The 23142-nt window shown below is 41.8% G+C and overlaps 1 protein-coding gene across 1 annotated transcript; it reads left to right on the top strand.

The window, feature by feature from the left end:
- Positions 1-15056: 15056 nt before the first annotated feature.
- Mageb1 (MAGE family member B1) lies at positions 15057-21131 on the top strand. The gene is made up of 2 exons (NM_001408847.1): positions 15057-15144; positions 19710-21131. The coding sequence occupies exon 2, from the start codon at positions 19770-19772 to the stop codon at positions 20790-20792; it is 1023 nt and encodes a 340-aa protein (NP_001395776.1). The 5' UTR covers positions 15057-15144; positions 19710-19769; the 3' UTR covers positions 20793-21131.
- The last annotated feature ends 2011 nt before the right edge of the window (positions 21132-23142 follow it).

Raw genomic sequence — 23142 nt, 5'->3', positions numbered from 1 at the left:
ACAAAGAAAGAAAACAATAAAGAACACACACACACACACACACACACACACACACACACAGGTATGTATATGTGATGTTGGATAGCCTCAAAACATTCTGGGATTCTTTAAAAAGCTAAGACATCCATCCATTTCATTTTATAATTAGTATTTGAAATGAAAACTACTAAACAAAGCTGGAGAAGACTGAAGTTACAAATATATTTTTTCTTTACCGTATTTATTTACTTTTTCTCTTTTACATTTTTCTTATTTTAAATAGATCTTTTTCACACAGTATATTCCTATTAGAGAACTTCACCAAATCTTCCTGATCTTCCTTTCTTCTCCACCCACCCAAATCCACACTCTCTCTTTCACCCTCTCATTAGAAAACAATCAGGCATCTAATAATAATAAAAAAGATAAAATAAAAACAAACAAGAATAGGACAGACCAAACAAATGGGAAAAAGTGCCAAAGAAATAGTGCAAGAAAATACACAAATACTGAGACACACAGTTGAGTGTAAATATATAAATATGTAGTAATGTGTTGTTTTGGTCTAGACATGGTGTCAGGACATAGACGAATTTGTCACTGAACTCACTATATAGCCTAGACTTGGCATGAACTCTCCATCCTTCTGACATTACAGGCATGAGCAACTCTACCCGTGGTGTGTGTTTATATGTGTGTTGTTCTGTATCCCACTTCCTTTTAAAAATTATTCCATTTAATTTTTGAGATGATGACATAATTACACCATTTGTACTTCTGGGTCCTCCTTCCAAACCCTCCCATATATGCCTCCTTGATCTCTTTCAAATTCCTGGCCTATTTTATGAACTGTTATTGCATACATTTATGTATACACATGTACTTGTATGTATGTTTTCAGGGCTGAGCACTTGGTATTGGATAGTTCTTCCCTAGACAAGACTATTTTTCTCATTCTTCGTATTTTTCAGTTGTCTGAGGTTCTTTGTGTAGGGCCGAGACCTCATAGGATTTTCTTTTTCCACTATGGCATGTCCATTGGTGTCATTCTTGTTCAGTTTGCTTAGGCAGTCATGTTGTTGATATTTTATGTGTTTGCTTCTGATAACACAGTCTCATAGGAATCCCCTGATCTGTTAGTTCTTAAAACCTTTCTTTTCCACAAAGATGCTTGAGTCTTAGATCCAAATAGGATGTGTTCTATTTTTAGTATGTAAACCCTATCTATTATGACACTTTAACAAAAATGAAAAGAAAAATGAATTAAGGGTAACTTGAAAGTCTCAGTTTGATAATAGCAGAAATTAGAGGCATTACATTATTTCACAATATGGATGATATTTCAGTGCAGCCACTTGAACAATTGCAAACTATACATATTATGAGTTATGTTGTAGATGTATCCATTAGGACTTCATTCTGTAGCTTTGCATTCTGGTCAGTTGTGATTTTCTATAATGGTCTTCTTCTGCTGCAAAGAGACATTTCCTTGAGGTGTGTTGGTCTGAGTCCTGCCACACTGTTTGGTAAGGTCGGCTTGGGGAGGAAAAACGCAGGAAGTTTAGCTGCATCTGTCCCATGCCACATTTAGGCAGTGCTGAGAAACTGCTCTGGGGGTGGAAAGCAGTCTGAGATGTGAGAAAGCCAAAGCTGATATTCCCTGAAGAACCACACAGAGAAGTTGGAACAAAGTGTTAGGGATCCACAGGCCCACAATAGGGCCAAGACCAGAGGTCGAGGGGATGGTGGGGGGTTTCCCAAACTATAGATCTCACTGAGTCTTCAGAACTTGGGGTAGAGTCATGGGATATAAATTAGTACAGCACTGTGGATATCTGTACAAATGATCTTCAAAAGGCTAAAATAGAACCACTAACTAGACAACTCCTGCTTATTTACCCAAAGGACTCCAGGCTATACCACACATATCCTCTTACATCATGTTTATCATTGTACTCACCCAATAGCCAAGACTGAGTATCAGACTAGGTGTAGACTAGGTCTACAGGTAAGTGGAGGAAGAATGTGTGTGGTAAATGATCATAATAAAACATGTCAACCTGCACTTCTTAGCTTTATCCATCTTATCTAGTTTTGGTGGTTATATATATATATATATATATATATATATATATATACACACACACACACACACACACACACACACACACACACATGTGGGACAGGCTCTGAATGGCCATTAATAAAAAACAAAATTGGACTGAGGAAATAGATCATGGGTAGCAGGGGAGAATGCTTGTTTTACAAACATGAGGGCCTAAGTTTGTATCCCAGCACACATGTAAAAGGCCAGGCTGGGAAGTCTAGGTATGATTCTTTGGGGGCTTTCTCAAAAGCCACTGTAGTGAATCAGTGAGCTTCAGGTTCAATGAGAGACCCTGTCTCAGAAAAATAACGGTCAGGATAGAGGGGTAGAGAGATGGATCATGGTTAAAAATCACTCATTGCTATTAGTCTGCTCAGTTTTCATTCATTCCCAGCACCCACGTGGTACCTCACAACCATTATAGCTTTAGGAGTAAATACTCATTTCATAAAACAATGGGTTATATTGTAACATATTCCAATATAAGTATCATGTGCTTGGCTATATTTAGACTCATTTCCCTTTCCTGTCCCCCTTTACTGGTGTTCTTCTTATTTCCAAATGCACACATACATACAAAGTTCCAAAGTATCCTACACCCTCTTCTGGATCCTGTGTGTACTGCACATGGTACACCGATAATGCAATGCAACCAAAACACCTGTACACATAAAGTAAAAAGAAACAAATAAATCTCAAAAAATATAGGCAGAGAACAACTGAAGAAGGCAATCACAATCTGACCTTCACAATCTATGGCCTCCACATGCTCATGCGCAAGTGCAAGCACAGTTTTTTTTTTTAAATTTAACTTTTATTGGATATTATTTATTTACATTTCGAATGTTATTCCCTTTCCTGGTTTCTCCCGATATAAGCCCCCTACCCTCTCCCCTTCCCCTTCTTCTATAAGAGTGTTACCTCCCCATCCCCTTATTCCCGCCCACCCTGACATTCCCCTACACTGGGAGTCCAACCTTAACAGGACCAAGGGTTTTCCCTTCCACTGGTGCCTCAACAAGGCCATCCTCTGCTACATATGCAGTTGGAGCCCAGGGTCAGTCCATGTATAGTCTTTGGGTAGTGGTTTAGTCCCTGGGAGCTATGGTTGGTTGGCATTGTTGTTCTCCAATCAGCTCTTTCAATCTTTTCTCTAATTCTTCCAACGGGGGTCCTGTTCTCAGTTCAGTGGTTTGCTGCTAGCATTCACCTATGTATTTCACATTCTCTGGCTGTGTCTCTCAGGAGAGATCTATATCCAGTTCCTGTCAACCTGCACTTCTTAGCTTTATCCATTTATCTAGTTTTGGTGGATATATATATATATATATATATATATATATATATATATATATGTATATGTGTGTGTATATATATATATATATATATATATATATATATATATATGGACACATGTGGGACAGGCTCTGAATGGCCATTCCTTCAGTCTCTGCTCCAAACTTTGTCTACATATTACCTCCTAGGAATATTTTTGTTCCCCCTTTAAAGTAGGAGTGAAGCAACAGACACCGCCGGACCCTGAAGGAAACAGACCGGATAAACAGTTCTCTGCACCCAAATCCCGTGGGAGGGAGAGCTAAACCTTCAGAGAGGCAGACAGGCCTGGGAAACCAGAAGAGACTGCTCCCTGCACACACATCTCGGACGCCAGAGGAAAAAGCCAAAGACCATCTGGAACCCTGGTGCACTGAAGCTCCCGGAAGGGGCGGCACAGGTCTTCCTGGTTGCTGCCGCTGCAGAGAGCCCCTGGGCAGCACCCCACGAGCGAACTTGAGCCTCGGGACCACAGGTAAGACCAAATTTTCTGCTGCAAGAAAGCTGCCTGGTGAGCTTGGGACACACGGAAGCAGAATTTCTCTAGAACCGGGCACGTTCTGTGTTTACCGGAAGTCCCACACCCGCGGATCCCGGCCCGCAGCAGCTCTCTGCTCCCAGACCCGGTGAGAGAGAGACCCAACCGCCTGGTCAGGTGGGCACTCCTGAGGCTGCAGAGCGGAAGAGACCACCAACACTGCTCACCCCTGCCCACATCCCTGGCCCAAGAGGAAACTGTATAAGGCCTCTGGGCTCCCGTGGGGGAGGGCCCAGGAGCGGCAGGACCCCTGCCACAGACACCGCCGGACCCTGAAGGAAACAGACCGGATAAACAGTTCTCTGCACCCAAATCCCGTGGGAGGGAGAGCTAAACCTTCAGAGAGGCAGACAGGCCTGGGAAACCAGAAGAGACTGCTCCCTGCACACACATCTCGGACGCCAGAGGAAAAAGCCAAAGACCATCTGGAACCCTGGTGCACTGAAGCTCCCGGAAGGGGCGGCACAGGTCTTCCTGGTTGCTGCCGCTGCAGAGAGCCCCTGGACAGCACCCCACGAGCAAACCTGAGCCTCGGGACCACAGGTAAGACCAAATTTTCTGCTGCAAGAAAGCTGCCTGGTGAACTCAAGACACAGGCCCACAGGAACAGCTGAAGACCTGTAGAGAGGAAAAACTACACGCCCGAAAGCAGAACACTCTGTCCCCATAACTGACTGAAAGAGAGGAAAACAGGTATACAGCACTCCTGACACACAGGCTTATAGGACAGTCTAGCCACTGTCAGAAATAGCAGAACAAAGTAACACTAGAGATAATCTGATGGCGAGAGGCAAGCGCAGGAACCCAAGCAACAGAAACCAAGACTACATGCCATCATCGGAGCCCAATTCTCCCACCAAAACAAACATGGAATATCCAAACACACCAGAAAAGCAAGATCTAGTTTCAAAATCATATTTGATCATGATGCTGGAGGACTTCAGGAAAGACCTGAACACACTTAGGGAAGCACAGGAAAACATTAATAAACAAGTAAAAGCCTACAGAGAGGAATCGCAAAAATCCCTGAAAGAATTCCAGGAAAACACAATCAAACAGTTGAAGGAATTAAAAATGGAAATAAAAGCAATCAAGAAAGAACACATGGAAACAACCCTGGATATAGAAAACCAAAAGAAGAGACAAGGAGCTGTAGATACAAGCTTCACCAACAGAATACAAGAGATGGAAGAGAGAATCTCAGGAGCAGAAGATTCCATAGAAATCATTGACTCAACTGTCAAAGATAATGTAAAGCGGAAAAAGCTACTGGTCCAAAACATACAGGAAATCCAGGACTCAATGAGAAGATCAAACCTAAGGATAATAGGTATAGAAGAGAGTGAAGACTCCCAGCTCAAAGGACCAGTAAATATCTTCAACAAAATCATAGAAGAAAACTTCCCTAACCTAAAAAAAGAGATACCCATAGACATACAGGAAGCCTACAGAACTCCAAATAGATTGGACCAGAAAAGAAACACCTCCCGTCACATAATTGTCAAAACACCAAACGCACAAAATAAAGAAAGAATATTAAAAGCAGTAAGGGAAAAAGGTCAAGTAACATATAAAGGGAGACCTATCAGAATCACACCAGACTTCTCGCCAGAAACTATGAAGGCCAGAAGATCCTGGACTGATGTTATACAGACCCTAAGAGAACACAAATGCCAGCCCAGATTACTGTATCCAGCAAAACTCTCAATTAACATTGATGGAGAAACCAAGATATTCCATGACAAAACCAAATTTACACAATATCTTTCTACAAATCCAGCACTACAAAGGATAATAAATGGTAAAGCCCAACATAAGGAGGCAAGCTATACCATAGAAGAAGCAAGAAACTAATCGTCTTGGCAACAAAACAAAGAGAATGAAAGCACACAAACATAACCTCACATCAAATATGAATATAACGGGAAGCAATAATCACTATTCCTTAATATCTCTCAATATCAATGGCCTCAACTCCCCAATAAAAAGACATAGATTAACAAACTGGATACGCAACGAGGACCCTGCATTCTGCTGCCTACAGGAAACACACCTCAGAGACAAAGACAGACACTACCTCAGAGTGAAAGGCTGGAAAACAACTTTCCAAGCAAATGGTCAGAAGAAGCAAGCTGGAGTAGCCATTCTAATATCAAATAAAATCAATTTCCAACTAAAAGTCATCAAAAAAGATAAGGAAGGACACTTCATATTCATCAAAGGAAAAATCAACCAAGATGAACTCTCAATCCTAAATATCTATGCCCCAAATACAAGGGCACCTACATATGTAAAAGAAACCTTACTAAAGCTCAAAACACACATTGCACCTCACACAATAATAGTGGGAGATTTCAACACCCCACTCTCATCAATGGACAGATCATGGAAACAGAAATTAAACAGTGATGTAGACAGACTAAGAGAAGTCATGAGCCAAATGGACTTAACGGATATTTATAGAACATTCTATCCTAAAGCAAAAGGATATACCTTCTTCTCAGCTCCTCATGGTACTTTCTCCAAAATTGACCATATAATTGGTCAAAAAACGGGCCTCAACAGGTACAGAAAGATAGAAATAATCCCATGCGTGCTATCGGACCACCACGGCCTAAAACTGGTCTTCAATAACAATAAGGGAAGAATGCCCACATATACGTGGAAATTGAACAATGCTCTACTCAATGATAACCTGGTCAAGGAAGAAATAAAGAAAGAAATTAAAAACTTTTTAGAATTTAATGAAAATGAAGATACAACATACTCAAACTTATGGGACACAATGAAAGCTGTGCTAAGAGGAAAACTCATAGCGCTGAGTGCCTGCAGAAAGAAACAGGAAAGAGCATATGTCAGCAGCTTGACAGCACACCTAAAAGCTCTAGAACAAAAAGAAGCAAATACACCCAGGAGGAGTAGAAGGCAGGAAATAATCAAACTCAGAGCTGAAATCAACCAAGTAGAAACAAAAAGGACCATAGAAAGAATCAACAGAACCAAAAGTTGGTTCTTTGAGAAAATCAACAAGATAGATAAACCCTTAGCCAGACTAACGAGAGGACACAGAGAGTGTGTCCAAATTAACAAAATCAGAAATGAAAAGGGAGACATAACTACAGATTCGGAGGAAATTCAAAAAATCATCAGATCTTACTATAAAAACCTATATTCAACAAAATTTGAAAATCTTCAGGAAATGGACAATTTCCTAGACAGATACCAGGTATCGAAGTTAAATCAGGAACAGATAAACCAGTTAAACAACCCCATAACTCCTAAGGAAATAGAAGCAGTCATTAAAGGTCTCCCAACCAAAAAGAGCCCAGGTCCAGACGGGTTTAGTGCAGAATTCTATCAAACCTTCATAGAAGACCTCATACCAATATTATCCAAACTATTCCACAAAATTGAAACAGATGGAGCCCTACCGAATTCCTTCTACGAAGCCACAATTACTCTTATACCTAAACCACACAAAGACACAACAAAGAAAGAGAACTTCAGACCAATTTCCCTTATGAATATCGACGCAAAAATACTCAATAAAATTCTGGCAAACCGAATTCAAGAGCACATCAAAACAATCATCCACCATGATCAAGTAGGCTTCATCCCAGGCATGCAGGGATGGTTTAATATACGGAAAACCATCAACGTGATCCATTATATAAACAAACTGAAAGAACAGAACCACATGATCATTTCATTAGATGCTGAGAAAGCATTTGACAAAATTCAACACCCCTTCATGATAAAAGTCCTGGAAAGAATAGGAATTCAAGGCCCATACCTAAACATAGTAAAAGCCATATACAGCAAACCAGTTGCTAACATTAAACTAAATGGAGAGAAACTTGAAGCAATCCCACTAAAATCAGGGACTAGACAAGGCTGCCCACTCTCTCCCTACTTATTCAATATAGTTCTTGAAGTTCTAGCCAGAGCAATCAGACAACAAAAGGAGATCAAAGGGATACAGATCGGAAAAGAAGAGGTCAAAATATCACTATTTGCAGATGACATGATAGTATATTTAAGTGATCCCAAAAGTTCCACCAGAGAACTACTAAAGCTGATAAACAACTTCAGCAAAGTGGCTGGGTATAAAATTAACTCAAATAAATCAGTTGCCTTCCTCTATACAAAAGAGAAACAAGCCGAGAAAGAAATTAGGGAAACGACACCCTTCATAATAGACCCAAATAATATAAAGTACCTCGGTGTGACTTTAACCAAGCAAGTAAAAGATCTGTACAATAAGAACTTCAAGACACTGAGGAAAGAAATTGAAGAAGACCTCAGAAGATGGAAAGATCTCCCATGCTCATGGATTGGCAGGATTAATATGGTAAAAATGGCCATTTTACCAAAAGCAATCTACAGATTCAATGCAATCCCCATCAAAATACCAATCCAATTCTTCAAAGAGTTAGACAGAACAATTTGCAAATTCATCTGGAATAACAAAAAACCCAGGATAGCTAAAGCTATCCTCAACAATAAAAGGACTTCAGGGGGAATCACTATCCCTGAACTCAAGCAGTATTACAGAGCAATAGTGATAAAAACTGCATGGTATTGGTACAGAGACAGACAGATAGACCAATGGAATAGAATTGAAGACCCAGAAATGAACCCACACACCTATGGTCACTTGATTTTTGACAAAGGAGCCAAAACCATCCAATGGAAAAAAGATAGTATTTTCAGCAAATGGTGCTGGTTCAACTGGAGGGCAACATGTAGAAGAATGCAGATCGATCCATCCTTATCACCCTGTACAAAGCTTAAGTCCAAGTGGATCAAGGACCTCCACATCAAACCAGACACACTCAAACTAATAGAAGAAAAACTAGGGAAGCATCTGGAACACATGGGCACTGGAAAAAATTTCCTGAACAAAACACCAATGGCTTATGCTCTAAGATCAAGAATCGACAAATGGAATCTCATAAAACTGCAAAGCTTCTGTAAGGCAAAGGACACTGTGGTTAGGACAAAACGGCAACCAACAGATTGGGAAAAGATCTTTACCAATCCTACAACAGATAGAGGCCTTATTTCCAAAATATACAAAGAACTCAAGAAGTTAGACCGCAGGGAAACAAATAACCCTATTAAAAAATGGGGTTCAGAGCTAAACAAAGAATTCACAGCTGAGGAATGCCGAATGGCTGAGAAACACCTAAAGAAATGTTCAACATCTTTAGTCATAAGGGAAATGCAAATCAAAACAACCCTGAGATTTCACCTCACACCAGTGAGAATGGCTAAGATCAAAAACTCAGGTGACAGCAGATGCTGGCGAGGATGTGGAGAAAGAGGAACACTCCTCCATTGTTGGTGGGATTGCAGACTGGTAAAACCATTCTGGAAATCAGTCTGGAGGTTCCTCAGAAAATTGGACATTGAACTGCCTGAGGATCCAGCCATACCTCTCTTGGGCATATACCCAAAAGATGCCTCAACATATAAAAGAGACACGTGCTCCACTATGTTCATCGCAGCCTTATTTATAATAGCCAGAAGCTGGAAAGAACCCAGATGCCCTTCAACAGAGGAATGGATACAGAAAATGTGGTACATCTACACAATGGAATATTACTCAGCTATCAAAAACAACGAGTTTATGAAATTCGTAGGCAAATGGTTGGAACTGGAAAATATCATCCTGAGTGAGCTAACCCAATCACAGAAAGACATACATGGTATGCACTCATTGATAAGTGGCTATTAGCCCAAATGCTTGAATTACCCTAGATCCCTAGAACAAACGAAACTCAAGACGGATGATCAAAATGTGAATGCTTCACTCCTTCTTTAAATGAGGAAAAAGAATACCCTTGGCAGGGAAGGGAGAGGCAAAGATTGAAACAGAGACTGAAGGAACACCCATTCAGAGCCTGCCCCACATGTGGCCCATACATATACAGCCACCCAATTAGACAAGATGGATGAAGCAAAGAAGTGCAGACCGACAGGAGCCGGATGTAGATCGCTCCTGAGAGACACAGCCAGAATACAGCAAATATAGAGGCGAATGCCAGCAGCAAACCACTGAACTGAGAATAGGTCCCCTATTGAAGGAATCAGAGAAAGAACTGGAAGAGCTTGAAGGGGCTCGAGACCCCAAAAGTACAACAATGCCAAGCAACCAGAGCTTCCAGGGACTAAGCCACTACCTAAAGACTATACATGGACTGACCCTGGACTCTGACCCCATAGGTAGCAATGAATATCCTAGTAAGAGCACCAGTGGAAGGGGAAGCCCTGGGTCCTGCTAAGACTGAACCCACAGTGAACTAGTCTATGGGGGGAGGGCGGCAATGGGGGGAGGGTTGGGAGGGGAACACCCATAAGGAAGGGGAGGGGGGAGGGGGATGTTTGCCCGGAAACCGGGAAAGGGAATAACACTCGAAATGTATATAAGAAATACTCAAGTTAATAAAAAAAAAAAAAAAGAATCAAAAAAAAAAAAAAAAGTAGGAGTGAAGCATCTGCACTAAAAGCAATCTACAGATTCAATGCAATCCCCAATAAAATTCCAACTCAATTCTTCATAGTTAGAAAGAGCAATTTTCAAATTCATTTAGAATAGCAAAAATCCCAGGATAGCAAAAACTATACTCAACAATAAAAGAACTTCTGGAGGGAATCACCATTCCTGACTTCAAGCAGTATTACAGAGCAATAGTGATTAAAAACTGTATGGTATTAATACAGAGACAGGCAGATAGACCAGTGGAACAGAATTGAAGACCCAGAAATGAAGCCACACACCTACGGTCACTTGATTTTTGGCAAAGGAGCTAAAACCATCCAATGAAAGAAAGATAGCATTTTCAACAAATGGTACTGGTTCAACTGGATGTCAGCATGTAGAAGAATGCAGATCGATCCATGCTTATCACCCTGTACAAAGCTTAAGTCCAAGTGGATCAAGGACTTCCAAAGCACACAGATTTTTTTAAAGAACAAAATTATGCTATTTTCACAAAAATGGATGGATCTAGAGACCATCATGTTAAGCAAAATAAGACAGACTTTTGAGGAAAATACTGAAATTTTTCTTGCAGATAGGGCATCTAGTTGTGACTCTGTGTGTGTTTGTGTGTGTGTGTGTGTGAGAGAGAGAGAGAGAGAGAGAGAGAGAGAGAGAGAAAGAGAGAGAGAGAGAGAGAGAGAGAGAGAGAGAGAGAAAGAGAGAAAATATAAAGGGGAGGATCTAGAAATAGGAGAAAATTTGTGAAGAGGAAGGACATCCGCAAGAGGGGAAGAAGAAAGGTTAAATCAAGCACAATGTAATCACATTTGAATATGGCACAATGAAGCCCGTAATTTTATGTGATAATATACACTATTAAAATAAAACTTTTTAAATGTTAAATAAATAATAACGTAGCAATGGTAATGAAGAGTATTGCTGAAGTCTTACAATGATTCGGCACTGAGCTGAGAAATTTCTGTACACTGCCCATTTAACACTCAGAATTTCCAGTGATAAGGAGTCAGAGCAGAACATTATGAACAAGCTCCTTGGTCTCCCCAGGTTGCCTGAGGAAGTGTTTGCAGAAGTAGGAAGCAGAACAACAATTCCTCCAATCCAAGTCCATATACCTTAATCATGAGATTAATTGAAAACATTTTCTAACATGAATAACCTTATCAGCACAAATTATCTGCAGAAAAATTGCACGTCAGGAGCCCACTTGTGTATGAATACCTATGTATAAGTAAAACGGTGAGATTGAGCATCCACATGTAAATAAACATATTCAACATTCAAAATATTAGTGGACTTATGCATTACTTAGCTATTTAGTAAACCTACTCAGTCAATATAAAATAACTATTGAGGTCCATAAAATTCCAGAAAACAGTTTGTATAAAGCATATTGATTTAGAGCCCAGCTCTACTCTAAAAGGTATACATCTGCTTATTATACTACTAGATAAGGCTTAGAGAGGGGGGAGAGGGAGAAAGGGGGCCAATGAGATGAGGAAGTCGTCTAGCCCAGGGCTGGGGGAAATAGAATAGGGATCTCTGGCCTTGCTCAGCAGTGAGTGCCCTTAGCTTGGTGGTAGTTGTAGGTGGAAGCACAGAAAGGGCTTCTGCGGGAGAATTAAGCTGCAGCTGGATAGTCAAATGCCTGCTCCATGGCTCCCCACTCTGTAGCTGGATGAAAGAGACTGTTCATGGTTCTAAACTCGTTATTGACTGTTCATTGTAGAAAATGATACCATCATGCTTGGCATACCATACCAACTTCTCAGAGTGGATCCAAGATTAAATACCTTTTTCAGGGAGGAATGTCTGGGAAGGGAATCTTATTGGCTGAACCCTCAGGGTGCCTCATTAGCATGGAGAACTCTTTTCTGGGCCTTTGTGACCACAGATCACGTTTCCTTTTTTCCCCTCATCTTTATTAAATTGGGTATTTCTTACATTTCAAATTTTATTCCCTTTCCCAGTTTCCAGGCCAACATCCCCCTAACCCCTCCCTCTCCCCTTCTATATGGGTGTTCCCCTCCCCATCCTTCCCTCATTACCGCCCTCCCCCCAACAGTCTAGTTCACTGGGGGTTCAGTCTTAGCAGGACCCAGGGCTTCCCCTTCCACTGGTGCTCTTACTAGGATATTCATTGCTACCTATGAGGTCAGAGTCCAGGGTCAGTCCATGTATAGTCTTTAGGTAGTGGCTTAGTCCCTGGAAGCTCTGGTTGGTTGGCATTGTTGTACATATGGGGTCTCAAGCCCCTTCAAGCTCTTTCTGTCCTTTCTCTGATTCCTTCAACGGGGTCCCGTTCTCAGTTCAGTGGTTTAATGATGGGCATTCGCCTATGCATTTCCCGTATTCTGGCTGCAGATCACGTTTCCTTATGTGGGAAATGTGACATATGTTTCAAGCCAGGAAGTTGGCATGGAGCAGGGAGGTGTCTACTGTCTCAGGTATGAGTTTCCAGGGTCACAATAGAGGAAATGCCTATAAAAGATCTGGCTGTAAGGCATTTTTTATTGGACTTTTAATTTACATTTTAAATGTTATACCCTTTCCTGGTTTCCTGTCCGTAAACCCCCTATCTCATCCCCTCTCCCCCTTCTTCTAGGAGTGTGTTTCCCTACCCACCTACCCCTTCCCACCTCTCCACCCTGACGTTCCCCTACACTGGAGCTTCCAGCCTTGACAGGACCAAAGGCTTTTCGGTACCCAGCAATGCCATCCTCTGCTACATATGCAGCTAGAGCCATGGGTCTGTCTATGTGTAGTCTTTGGATGGTGGTTTAGTCCCTGGGGGCTCTGGTTGGTTGATATTGTTGTTCATATGGGGTTGCAAACCCCTTCAGCTCTTTCAGTCCTTTCTCTAAGTCCTCCATTAGAGTCCCTGTGTTCAGTCTGATGGTTGGCTGCAAGCATCCGCCTCTGTATTTTTCAGGCTCTGGCCGAGCCTTTCAGGGGACAGCTATATCAGGCTCCTGTCAGCAGGCACTTCATGGCATCAGAAATATTGTCTAGGTTTGGTGGCTGTGTATGTATATAGGCTGGATCCCCAGGTGGGGCAGGCTCTGAATGGCCATTCCTTTGGTCTCTCCTCCAAACTTTGTCTCCATATCTCTCTCCTTTTATGAATATTTTGTTCCCCATTTTAAGAAGGACTGAAGCATCCACATTTTGGTGTTCTTTCTTCTTGAGATTCATATAATCTATGAATTTTTTCTTAGGTATTCCAAGCTTTTGGGCTAGTATCCACTTATCAGTGAGTGCATACCCTGTGTGTTTTTCTGTGATTGGTTACCTCACTCAGGATGACATATTCTAGGTCCATCATTTGCCTACGAATTTCATGACGTCATTGTTTTTGATAGCTGAGTAATATTCCACTGTGTAGATGTACCATATTTTTTGTATCCATTCCTTTGTTGAGGGACATCTGGGTTCTTTCCAGCTTCTGGCTATTATAAATAAGGCTGCTATGAACATAGTGGAGCATGTGTCCTTGTTATATGTTGGGGCATCTTTTGGGTATATGCCCAGGAGTGGTATAGCTGGATCCTCAGGTAGTGCAATGTCCAATTTTCTGAGGAACCTGGGACAGGGCCCTTAGCCCATTGTAGATGGTGGCATCCCTGGGCTGGTGGTTCTGGCTTCTATAAGAAAGGAAGCTGAATAAGCCATGAGGAGACTCTGATAAGCTAAATAACAAGGAGGGCTGAAAGGAGGATGCTTGAATCTTACTCACAAGGGGAAATAAAATAGAAATAGGAATAAATAGGAAGTAGATGGACAGAAAGCCTTGGGTTAGAGAGAGGGTGGGGAGGGGAGGGAAGTGTGGATCAGATATATGGAGAGCAGGGGCAGAGGGTAAGGCTGGAAAAGAGAAATGAAATCAGCAGGGAGGGGGTATTTCTGGGATAAGCTGGAGATCTGGGATATGGGAGGCTCTTCCGAGGATATTGGGGTGACCCTAGTTGAGACTCCTGGCAGTGAGAATATGGAACCTGGAGTGGTCACCTCCTGTATTTAGGAAGGACTTCCAGTGGTGGGAGGGAGACATCAACCCACCCACAAAACCTGCACCCAAAAATTTACACTGCCTTCAAAATGTGCGGGGATAAAGATGGAGCAGCAATTGAGGAAAGATATAACTAGTAACTGGCTCAACCTGAGACCTACCCCATCAAGACCTTATTACCCTCATTTTGCCCTGCAGAATCTAGAAGGGCAGAAAACTGTGTGAAAGTTGAGGGTTAAATCCCAAGGTGTCTAGGGAGTGCGTCCGTGTGCCTGGGGGGGGGGCATGTAGGGGTGTGGTATACAAAAATGTGGAGATGGTGGGGTGTAAGAGACCTCTACCACGACAGGATAGGTAGGGTATGTGCTACTGTCAGTCTTCAGAGGCAGGGAGTTCTGTGTGCAGTGGACTGAGGACAGTGTCGCAATTGTGTAGGCTCTGAAGATTTACGTGTGTACAGTGAGCCATTTAGGACTTTTCACTGTCTTGGGCCCACAGCAGAGACGGCCCATCCTGGCCCTGCTGTCAATCTTAAGAGCCTGCCCTCCCCCGGATGTAGTTTATTTCTTCCTGTGGAAATAGGAGTCTGCATTAGTAACCTCGGCACAGACGACCACTCTGTACCCGTAGATCGGCCGCAGAATACTTCTAAGAGAGGTCTGCAGTCCAAGGTAAGAACCCTGAGTAGATAATAAGAATGTACTGTAAAGCCGGAAGAAAGTAGGCCTAACTTAACAGAAGGCAGAGTCTTAACACAAGTCTAAAGCAGGCTTTGAAGGAGGGAGCATCTAAATGTGTATCCACACTGAACCGCCTAGCATGCCTGAGGAAAGTCAGGGATCCAACTTCATTCCTAAGGAAGCAGAGTTAGAGAAACAGAAATTCAATAAAAGTATGTTCTAGCAAACAACAACCAAAAAAGGCCTCTGTTGGTCAGCTGTTAGCTGTTCCCAGCATATGACAAGAGACAGAGCTAGAGACGCTGCCTCAAAATCTCGCGAGATTTTGCCGTCTTTAAAAAGAAAAAACCAGTATGCATACTGATGGGGCTTGGGGAGGGCTACCTTGGAATATCTTGAGGTTTAGATGCCACCCTAAATAAAGAAGCAAGTACAGTATGCGTGGGTGATGGTAGGGTCCTTTCCCTGCCTCAGAATAGCGTGAGGTTTGGGTACCACCTTACAAAGGGACCAGCACAGTATGCCCATGGGGCAGGGAGGGGGTGAACGGTGGTGCCACTGCCTCAGATATCGCGAGGTTTGGTCTCGAGGTTTGGGTGACATTTTAGAGGGAAAGGAGGATCCCAAAGTACGCACCCGTGTGTTTGTTGGGGGGCGGTATTGCCTCAGAATATGGCAAGATTTGGGTGCCATCTGTCTTTAGAAAAGGACTAGAACAGTATGTTCAGAGGAGGGAGGGATGAAGGGTGGTGTCGCTGCCTCAGAATATTGAAAGTTTGAGCCTCATGAGGTTTGGGTGATCTTTTTGGAGGATGAAGGAAAGGGACACCCCAGTATGCGTAGAGTTGGGGTGGGGAGTACTTCCTCAGAATCTCGCGAGGTTTGGATTCAGTCTTTAAAAGGGATCAACGCAGTGTGTGTGAGTGGGCAGTCCAGTCTGTGCCTTAGAATCTCGCGAGATTTGGATGCCCTCTTAAAAGGAGGTGGGGAGTGAAGGTGAAGAGTGCTGTCTCTGTCTCTGGAGATCAGTAGGTTTAGTCTCGCGAGATTTGTGTGCTATTTTAGTGGGGGAAAAGGAACCTGGCAGTCTGCGCATAGGTTGGGAGAGGCGCTTCCACAGAATCTCGCGAGGTTTGGATGCTTTCTTAAAGGGAACAGCAGAGTTACTTGAGTGGGCGGTCCTTGCCTCAGAATCTCGCGAGGTTTGAGTGCCCTCTTACCAAAAAAATAAATAAATAAAAGTTTAAAAAAGGACCAACACAGTACGCGTGACTGGGCAATTTCTGCCTCAGAATACCGCGAGGTTTGGGTACCCTCTCCCTCAAGAAAATACAGTGCCTGCCACGGAATATCGCAAGGTTTGGGTGTCCTAATTTTTTTTTTAAAAGGACCAATACAATATGTGTGAGTGGGCAGTCTTTTCCACAGACTATGGCGAGGTTTGAATGCCCTATATTAAAAAAAAAAAAACAGCACACATGAGATTTGGCTGCCGCCATCTTGGTAAAAAAAAAAAAAAGAAAAAAAAGAAAACGGGCCAGCATAGTATGTGTGACTAGACAGAATATCTCCAGGTTTGGGTACACTATTTTTAAAAAAGAAAGTGCAGTAAGTGTAAATGGGCGGAGCCTGCCACAGAATATCATTAGGTTTTTGTGTCCTTATTTTTTTTAAAAGGACCAATACAATATGTGTAAATATGTGTAGGGGGTGGTCCTTGCCACAGAATATTGAGAGGTTTGGGAGTCCTCTTTAAAAAAAAAAAAAAAAAAAAAAAAGGACCAACACAGTGTGTATGAGTGGGCAGTCCCTGCCTCAGAATATTGCAAGGTTTGGGTCCCCTCTTTATTTATTTTTTTTTAAGATTTATTTATTTTATGTATACGAGTACACTGTAGCTTTCTTCAGACACACCAGATCCCATTACAGATGGTTGTGAGCCACCATGTGGTTGCTGGGATTTGAACTCAGGACCTCTGGAAGAGCAGTCACTGCTCTTAACCGCTGAGCCATCTCTCCAGCCCCTGGGTCCCCTCTTTAAAATAAAAGATCAGTACAGTATGCACACAAGTAGGGAGGGGATGCTTCAGTATATGGATGCCTGCTTTAAAATGAAATAAACATGTGCCCATTGCAGTATCTACAACTACAATAATTATTATTGTAGTAGCAGTAGTAGTAGGTAGTAATAATATTAATATTATTATCAGTAATATTAATATCAGTAAAAATAAAGTGTGCAGAGACTAGAAACTTAGAGGTTCCTTAGCATTTCTGAAGGCTTGGGTTGAATTCCCAGGGTTGTAAAATCACAGATTATTTAATATAAGCAAACACAAGAAAGAGTTAAAGCCTCTCTCTAAACCTGTCATGTACTGTTAGAAATCAGAGGATAGTGGGAAATTGACCAGGAGGAGGGAAAGGAAGTGAGGAAATAGAGCAGTGGGTTAGGGGAGTGGAGGAGCTTGTGATTAATGTACAAGGTTCCATGTGTGCTACTTGACAACAGTTCCCACAACTTAGTAAATGAATGCAGACAACGAATGTTTGAGTGGGATGCTAATGTCCTGATTGAATGCAAACTGAAACCTAGCTCATAGCATGGACATTTAAAGTGCTCGTGAATGAGGAGCTGGTGATGTGAGAGCCATGTCTGCTCCTCTGAGAGTGCTCTCTGAGAAGGGACAGCCTAAGCCCAGTACAGGCCCACCATACCCTTGGTCTGCAGTTGCTAATTTCTGTGACGATAGATGAACATGTGGGATCACTTCCAGAAATAATGAGGTCACTTAAAGCCCAGGCCCTGTAGTAGGACCGGGACGTGTAGGCCTGACAAGCTAGTCACTGTTCCCAGGGCCTTTTCAACCCATTAGACAAAAGATTACTGTTGGGACTTTCAGCATCTCCCTCACATCTTTGTGTATTTGTGTGTATTTGTTTTCTGCCAGTGTGCATGCTTGTGGAAAGCAGAGGCCAGACAGGTGATTATCTGAGTTAGAGCTTTAAGGAGGTGAGCCTGACTTGTAGGTCCCATGGAGCTGCTCATCTCTACCACCCCAGCACTGAGATTGGGAGTCTATATGCCAGTGATTCCTGTTTCTTCTGTCTTTTTCTATTTTTTTGTTACAATTTTTTTTGTATGTAGGTCTGGCTGCCCTGGAACTCTCAATGTAAACCACTATGTCCTTGAACATACAACGATCTGCTTGTCTTGGCCTCCTCAGTGCTGTGGTTGTTTTTACTTTCGATTCTTTTTATTTCATTTATATGCATTGTATTTATATCATTTCCCCCTTCTCCCTCCTACTCCTCTTATGTCTCCCCTACTCCCTCTCAAATTCATGGTCTATTTTCTTTAATTATTACTGTTACATGTATAACAATATATATACATACGTATATTTTATATACTCTTATATGTGTAACAATATAATAATATTGTTATAAGTAAAAATACACATATTTATTATATAAATACAAATTTATATTTATTATAAAACAAGTATAGCCTGTTGAATCCCATTAGTGTTGCTTCTACGTATGTAATTTTAGGACTGACATCTTGGTATCAGAAAACCAATTAAAGTATCATACCTGCAGAAGGCTGATTCTCCCTCTTAATGGCCATTGTCTCTAGTGCTTCCCCTGAGGTAGGGTTTTGTGAGGTTTTCCCCATCCATGTTAGCATGTAAATTGGTGGTGTGTCACCTTTCAAGTCTTGTTTAAGCTGCCATGGTAATTGCATGGATACAGGTTCTTCATATATATGACATAATCTTCATGTATAGTCTTCATATATAGAAGCCTTCATATATAGAAGACATAATCTCAGTACTCAAAATATTGGTACTCTGACTCTTATAATCTTTTTTTTTTTGCTGTCTTCTACAGTGTATACCCTGAGTAGGGGTTGTATTGTAGATTTATCAATTGCCACAATTGAAATTGGTCAATTTTCTTCTGTAATTTTAGAAATTGTGGCAATTTGTAATAGTGTCTGTCTGCTTCAAAAAGACATTTCTTTGATGGAGGAATAAGAACTACGCTTATCTGCAGGTATATGGATGCAGATTTAGCATAAAATTAGGTATTATACTGGGTTAAGACTGTGTCTATAGGGGTTGGGGATTTAGCTCAGTGGTAGAGCGCTTGCCTAGGAAGCGCAAGGCCCTGGGTTCAGTCCCCAGCTCCGAAAAAAAAGAACCAAAAAAAAAAAAAAAAAAGACTGTGTCTATAGTAGATTCTCCTCTAAGGTCCTTGCCCTCACCAGCCACGGGTAGTTGAATAGACTTATATACCAAGTATGAATTTTTTACTACAGACAGATTCTTAAGGCCAGTTACACAGGTGTTGGCTTCTGTCAAAATATCAGTGCCACTGTTGTACTTTTGAGATCATTTACAACAGCAGTGTTTGGAAGGTGACCAGAATACAGTGAGTTCTTAGAACACTGTTGCCATCATAATCTGGGAGAAAGAGGGGGATAAGAACTGCTGAAAGCCAGAATGTTCTCAGCATACTCAAAATACTCATAGTACATTATTTTCCTGATTCAGGTATCTCAGTTGCCTGCTGTCTACCCAGATTCTTGCCTGTTGTCCCTGACTACAGCCATCATGCCCAGAGGACAAAAGAGTAAGGCTCGTGCTCGTGAAAAACGTCGCCAAGTCCAGGAAGAGGCCCAGGGCCTCAAAGATGCTCAAGCAAATGCCTTGAAGAAAGGAGAGTCAGCTGCCTGCCTTGATCAAGCTTCAGGAGATGCTGTTGCAAGCACCTCTACTGCTGGCTTCCCACAGCCGTCTCAAAGCTTAGCACCAAGCAACACTGGCAGCAAAGGCATGGCCTGCAGAAAGTCTGACCAGAGCCGAGGGGATGAAAATAGGAGTTTTTCCAGGGCCCCACTTGCCACTGGAAGCACACAGATGGATCTGATGACCAGGAAGACAGGAATGTTGATGGAGTACATGCTATGCAAGTACAAAGTGAAGCAGCCCATGAGGAAGGGAGAAATGCTCAAAGTTATCAACAGACGGTTCAAAGATCACTTCCCTGAGATCCTCAAGAAAGCCTCCTATCGATTGGATGTGGTGTTTGGCCTTGAGTTGAAAGAAATCCAGCCCCATGGCCAAGCCTATGAGCTTGTCAGTAAGCTAGAATTCCAGGATGATGGAAGTGGGAGCAGTGAGCTGGGTCTTCCTACTAGGGGCATTCTGATCCCCCTCCTAAGTGTGATCTACTTAAACAACTACTGTGCCCCAGAGAAGGAGGTCTGGCACTTCCTGAATATGTTAGGAGTCTATGATGGGATCTCACACCTCATCTTTGGAGATATCAGGAAGCTCATCACTGAAGATTTAGTTCGAGAACAATACCTACAATACTCTCAGGTTCCTAACAGTGATCCTCCATCCTATGAGTTCCTGTGGGGCCCAAGAGCCTATGCTGAAACCAGCCTCGTAAAAGTGATGGACTTCTTAGCAAAGGTCAGTGAAACCATGCCTGGTGTTTATTCATCTCATTATGAACAGACTTTGATTGAAGAGGAAGAGAAAGCCCAAGCTGAAGCTGCAGCCAAGGCTGGCACTAAAGGCAAAGTCAAGGGACATTCTAAGTCCAAGTTAAGCAATCCTACTCACTAGTGAGATAAGGGGTAGCCTCCACTATGTGACTGAAGAGGGTCTGTTCATCATTTTGCATGTTATATACAAGTAAATTGTTGGTAACTTTTGGAATTCTTTGAGAAAAATGCTAACTTGAAAGTCTAATGTATACAGATAAGTTTTGTAGACCGAGCCTTCACTGCTGTTTACCAAGTTGAGTGCTCAAAATGTTTGGATTGATTTGAAATAGAGTTTATATAATAGGAAATGTTCTAAGTATTTGATGACATTCAGTAAGATAATATGAATTAGATTAAGAAAATGCTAGGAAATATGAAAGATATTCTAAGCATATTAAGTTTTCAATAAATGTTTTCATTAAGTCCTTGTCTTTTCAATGATGTCAAGATGTATCCTTGCTTTTGCTTATGACATTAAGGTATGTATGAAAAATTAAATCACAGAGAAGAAGTTACCTTTTTAAAGGTTCATGCTTACCCAAGCTCAATCTTAATACCTGCTCTAGAGGAATTGTCACCCTTTTTACTGGAAATATGTAGTAAAAGAGCAGGAGGTATGACATATGCAGTGCTAGACTCTAAGAAACTCTCATTATTGCAGAGAGTACAATAAGGTCTCTACTTCCTTAAGAAATAATAAATGGGTGATGTTTTGTTCAACAAAAATTATTTTTTCTGTATGCATTGCTAATTATCTTCAGGGAAGGTCTTATTTTTTTCTTTTTGTTCCTGACCCGAAATATAGCAATTTCTGTAGAATTTTCAGGTAAAAAATAGAGGAAAACATGGATAGTAAAGAACCAGGTTAAAGTGTACACAAATAATACTTTCTGAAAAGTCAGTGTGAGAGAGATAACAACACACATGTATCCCTATTATTATAAGAAAGAAATTATCAAAATCACTTCTCAGTGGACAGAAGAGGCTTACAAATCTAAATGATCCTATGTTTAGTGAAGTTTCCACATAAGGAAAAAGAGTTGAGGTTAGACATGTGCTTTACAGATAAATTACTTCATTCCTCTTATGCTGAGGCACACTGTGACTCTCATTTCATTTTTAGTAGCTTAATGTGTCTTAGTAGTTAACACTGCCTCCTGTGTGATCTCTTCTGCCCTCAGCAAGCACCTAGACACACAAGAGACACACACATATGCCCTCACAAATTCTAAGGGGTATCACGGCCCCAGGAGCAACAGTCTCATGTCAGATGACAAAGGATTGCTGGTGGTCTCTGATAGGAATAAGCTAATAAACCCCAATAGCAGCATGCAAAATCCGAGTTAAACAGAACGTTTGAAAACCCATATTCTGGACCTAAAGGTAAACAGAGAAGGAAGGTCATCTTACAAAATCTCAGCGCCATATCTCTGGGAGGCCATGAAAAATGGCAGGTTGAAGTTACTCCTTTGTGTAGTCATTTGTAGCTGTTTGTGAAATGATCCTTGGCAGGAAGATCTGGGATTGATAGGGATGGTTTCAACTGAACAGAAGGTGTATGTGTATAATACTTCCTAACAGGAGTCAACATGATCCCAAGTGCAAATGAGGGAATGAGACGGAAAAACAGAAAGAATGGCGAGAGACATGGTAACACAGTGAATCATGTTCACTTCCTCACAAGGCCTTCTAGAACAGTGAAATGTGTGAAATGCTGTCTCAGCTCAGCAGAGGCTAGGTTTCTAGCTTATAATAGGAACCTGGGAACTCCTACACACATATTTCTTTGGCTTCCATTCACCTTGGGAGCACTTGGATAGTTGAGGACAGTAAAGCAAATTGCACTTCTCCCTAGGGAGTATCTGAGATTTGAGACTGTTGGCAAGAGACCATAGGTCTTACATGAAATCAAAGTATAGCTGAATTTCATTAGGAATTGTTTCATAGAACTTTTTTCCCAGTCATGTTTGTTTCATCCCTGTATCTCTGGGTCACCCAGTCTCTGGTTCCTGGCCACCCACTCAGTGAAGGGCATGGACTCATTATACAGGCCTCAGGTTAAACCACATACTGGTTGGCCACTTTGTAGGCAGGACAAATTGTAGGTCAAGGGTTTTATGGCTAGGTTAATCTCTAAGTTTATCTTTCTGTGACCTTATAGAGTAGCTTCTCACCACTGGCATGTCCAGTCATCATCGGATTGGCTTTCTCTGGCAGCATATGTGAGTAGGTGTAGAGACACACTGCCAGACATATGCAGAGAGAGAGGCTAAATTGGAGGTCTCCTTCCTTCTGAAATTGAAGAACCCCAAGGACTAAGGGAGGAACAATGGTAGGAGACAGAGGGGATGGAGGATTCTGGGAGCACATGGCCCACTGAATCAAGTAATCTCACATGAGCTCACAGAAAAGGAAGTGGCAAGCATGGG

This window comes from Rattus norvegicus, chromosome X (assembly GCF_036323735.1).
Source record: "Rattus norvegicus strain BN/NHsdMcwi chromosome X, GRCr8, whole genome shotgun sequence".
NCBI classification, from domain to species: domain Eukaryota; kingdom Metazoa; phylum Chordata; class Mammalia; order Rodentia; family Muridae; genus Rattus; species Rattus norvegicus.
This window is presented reverse-complemented; position numbering and strand designations above follow the sequence as displayed.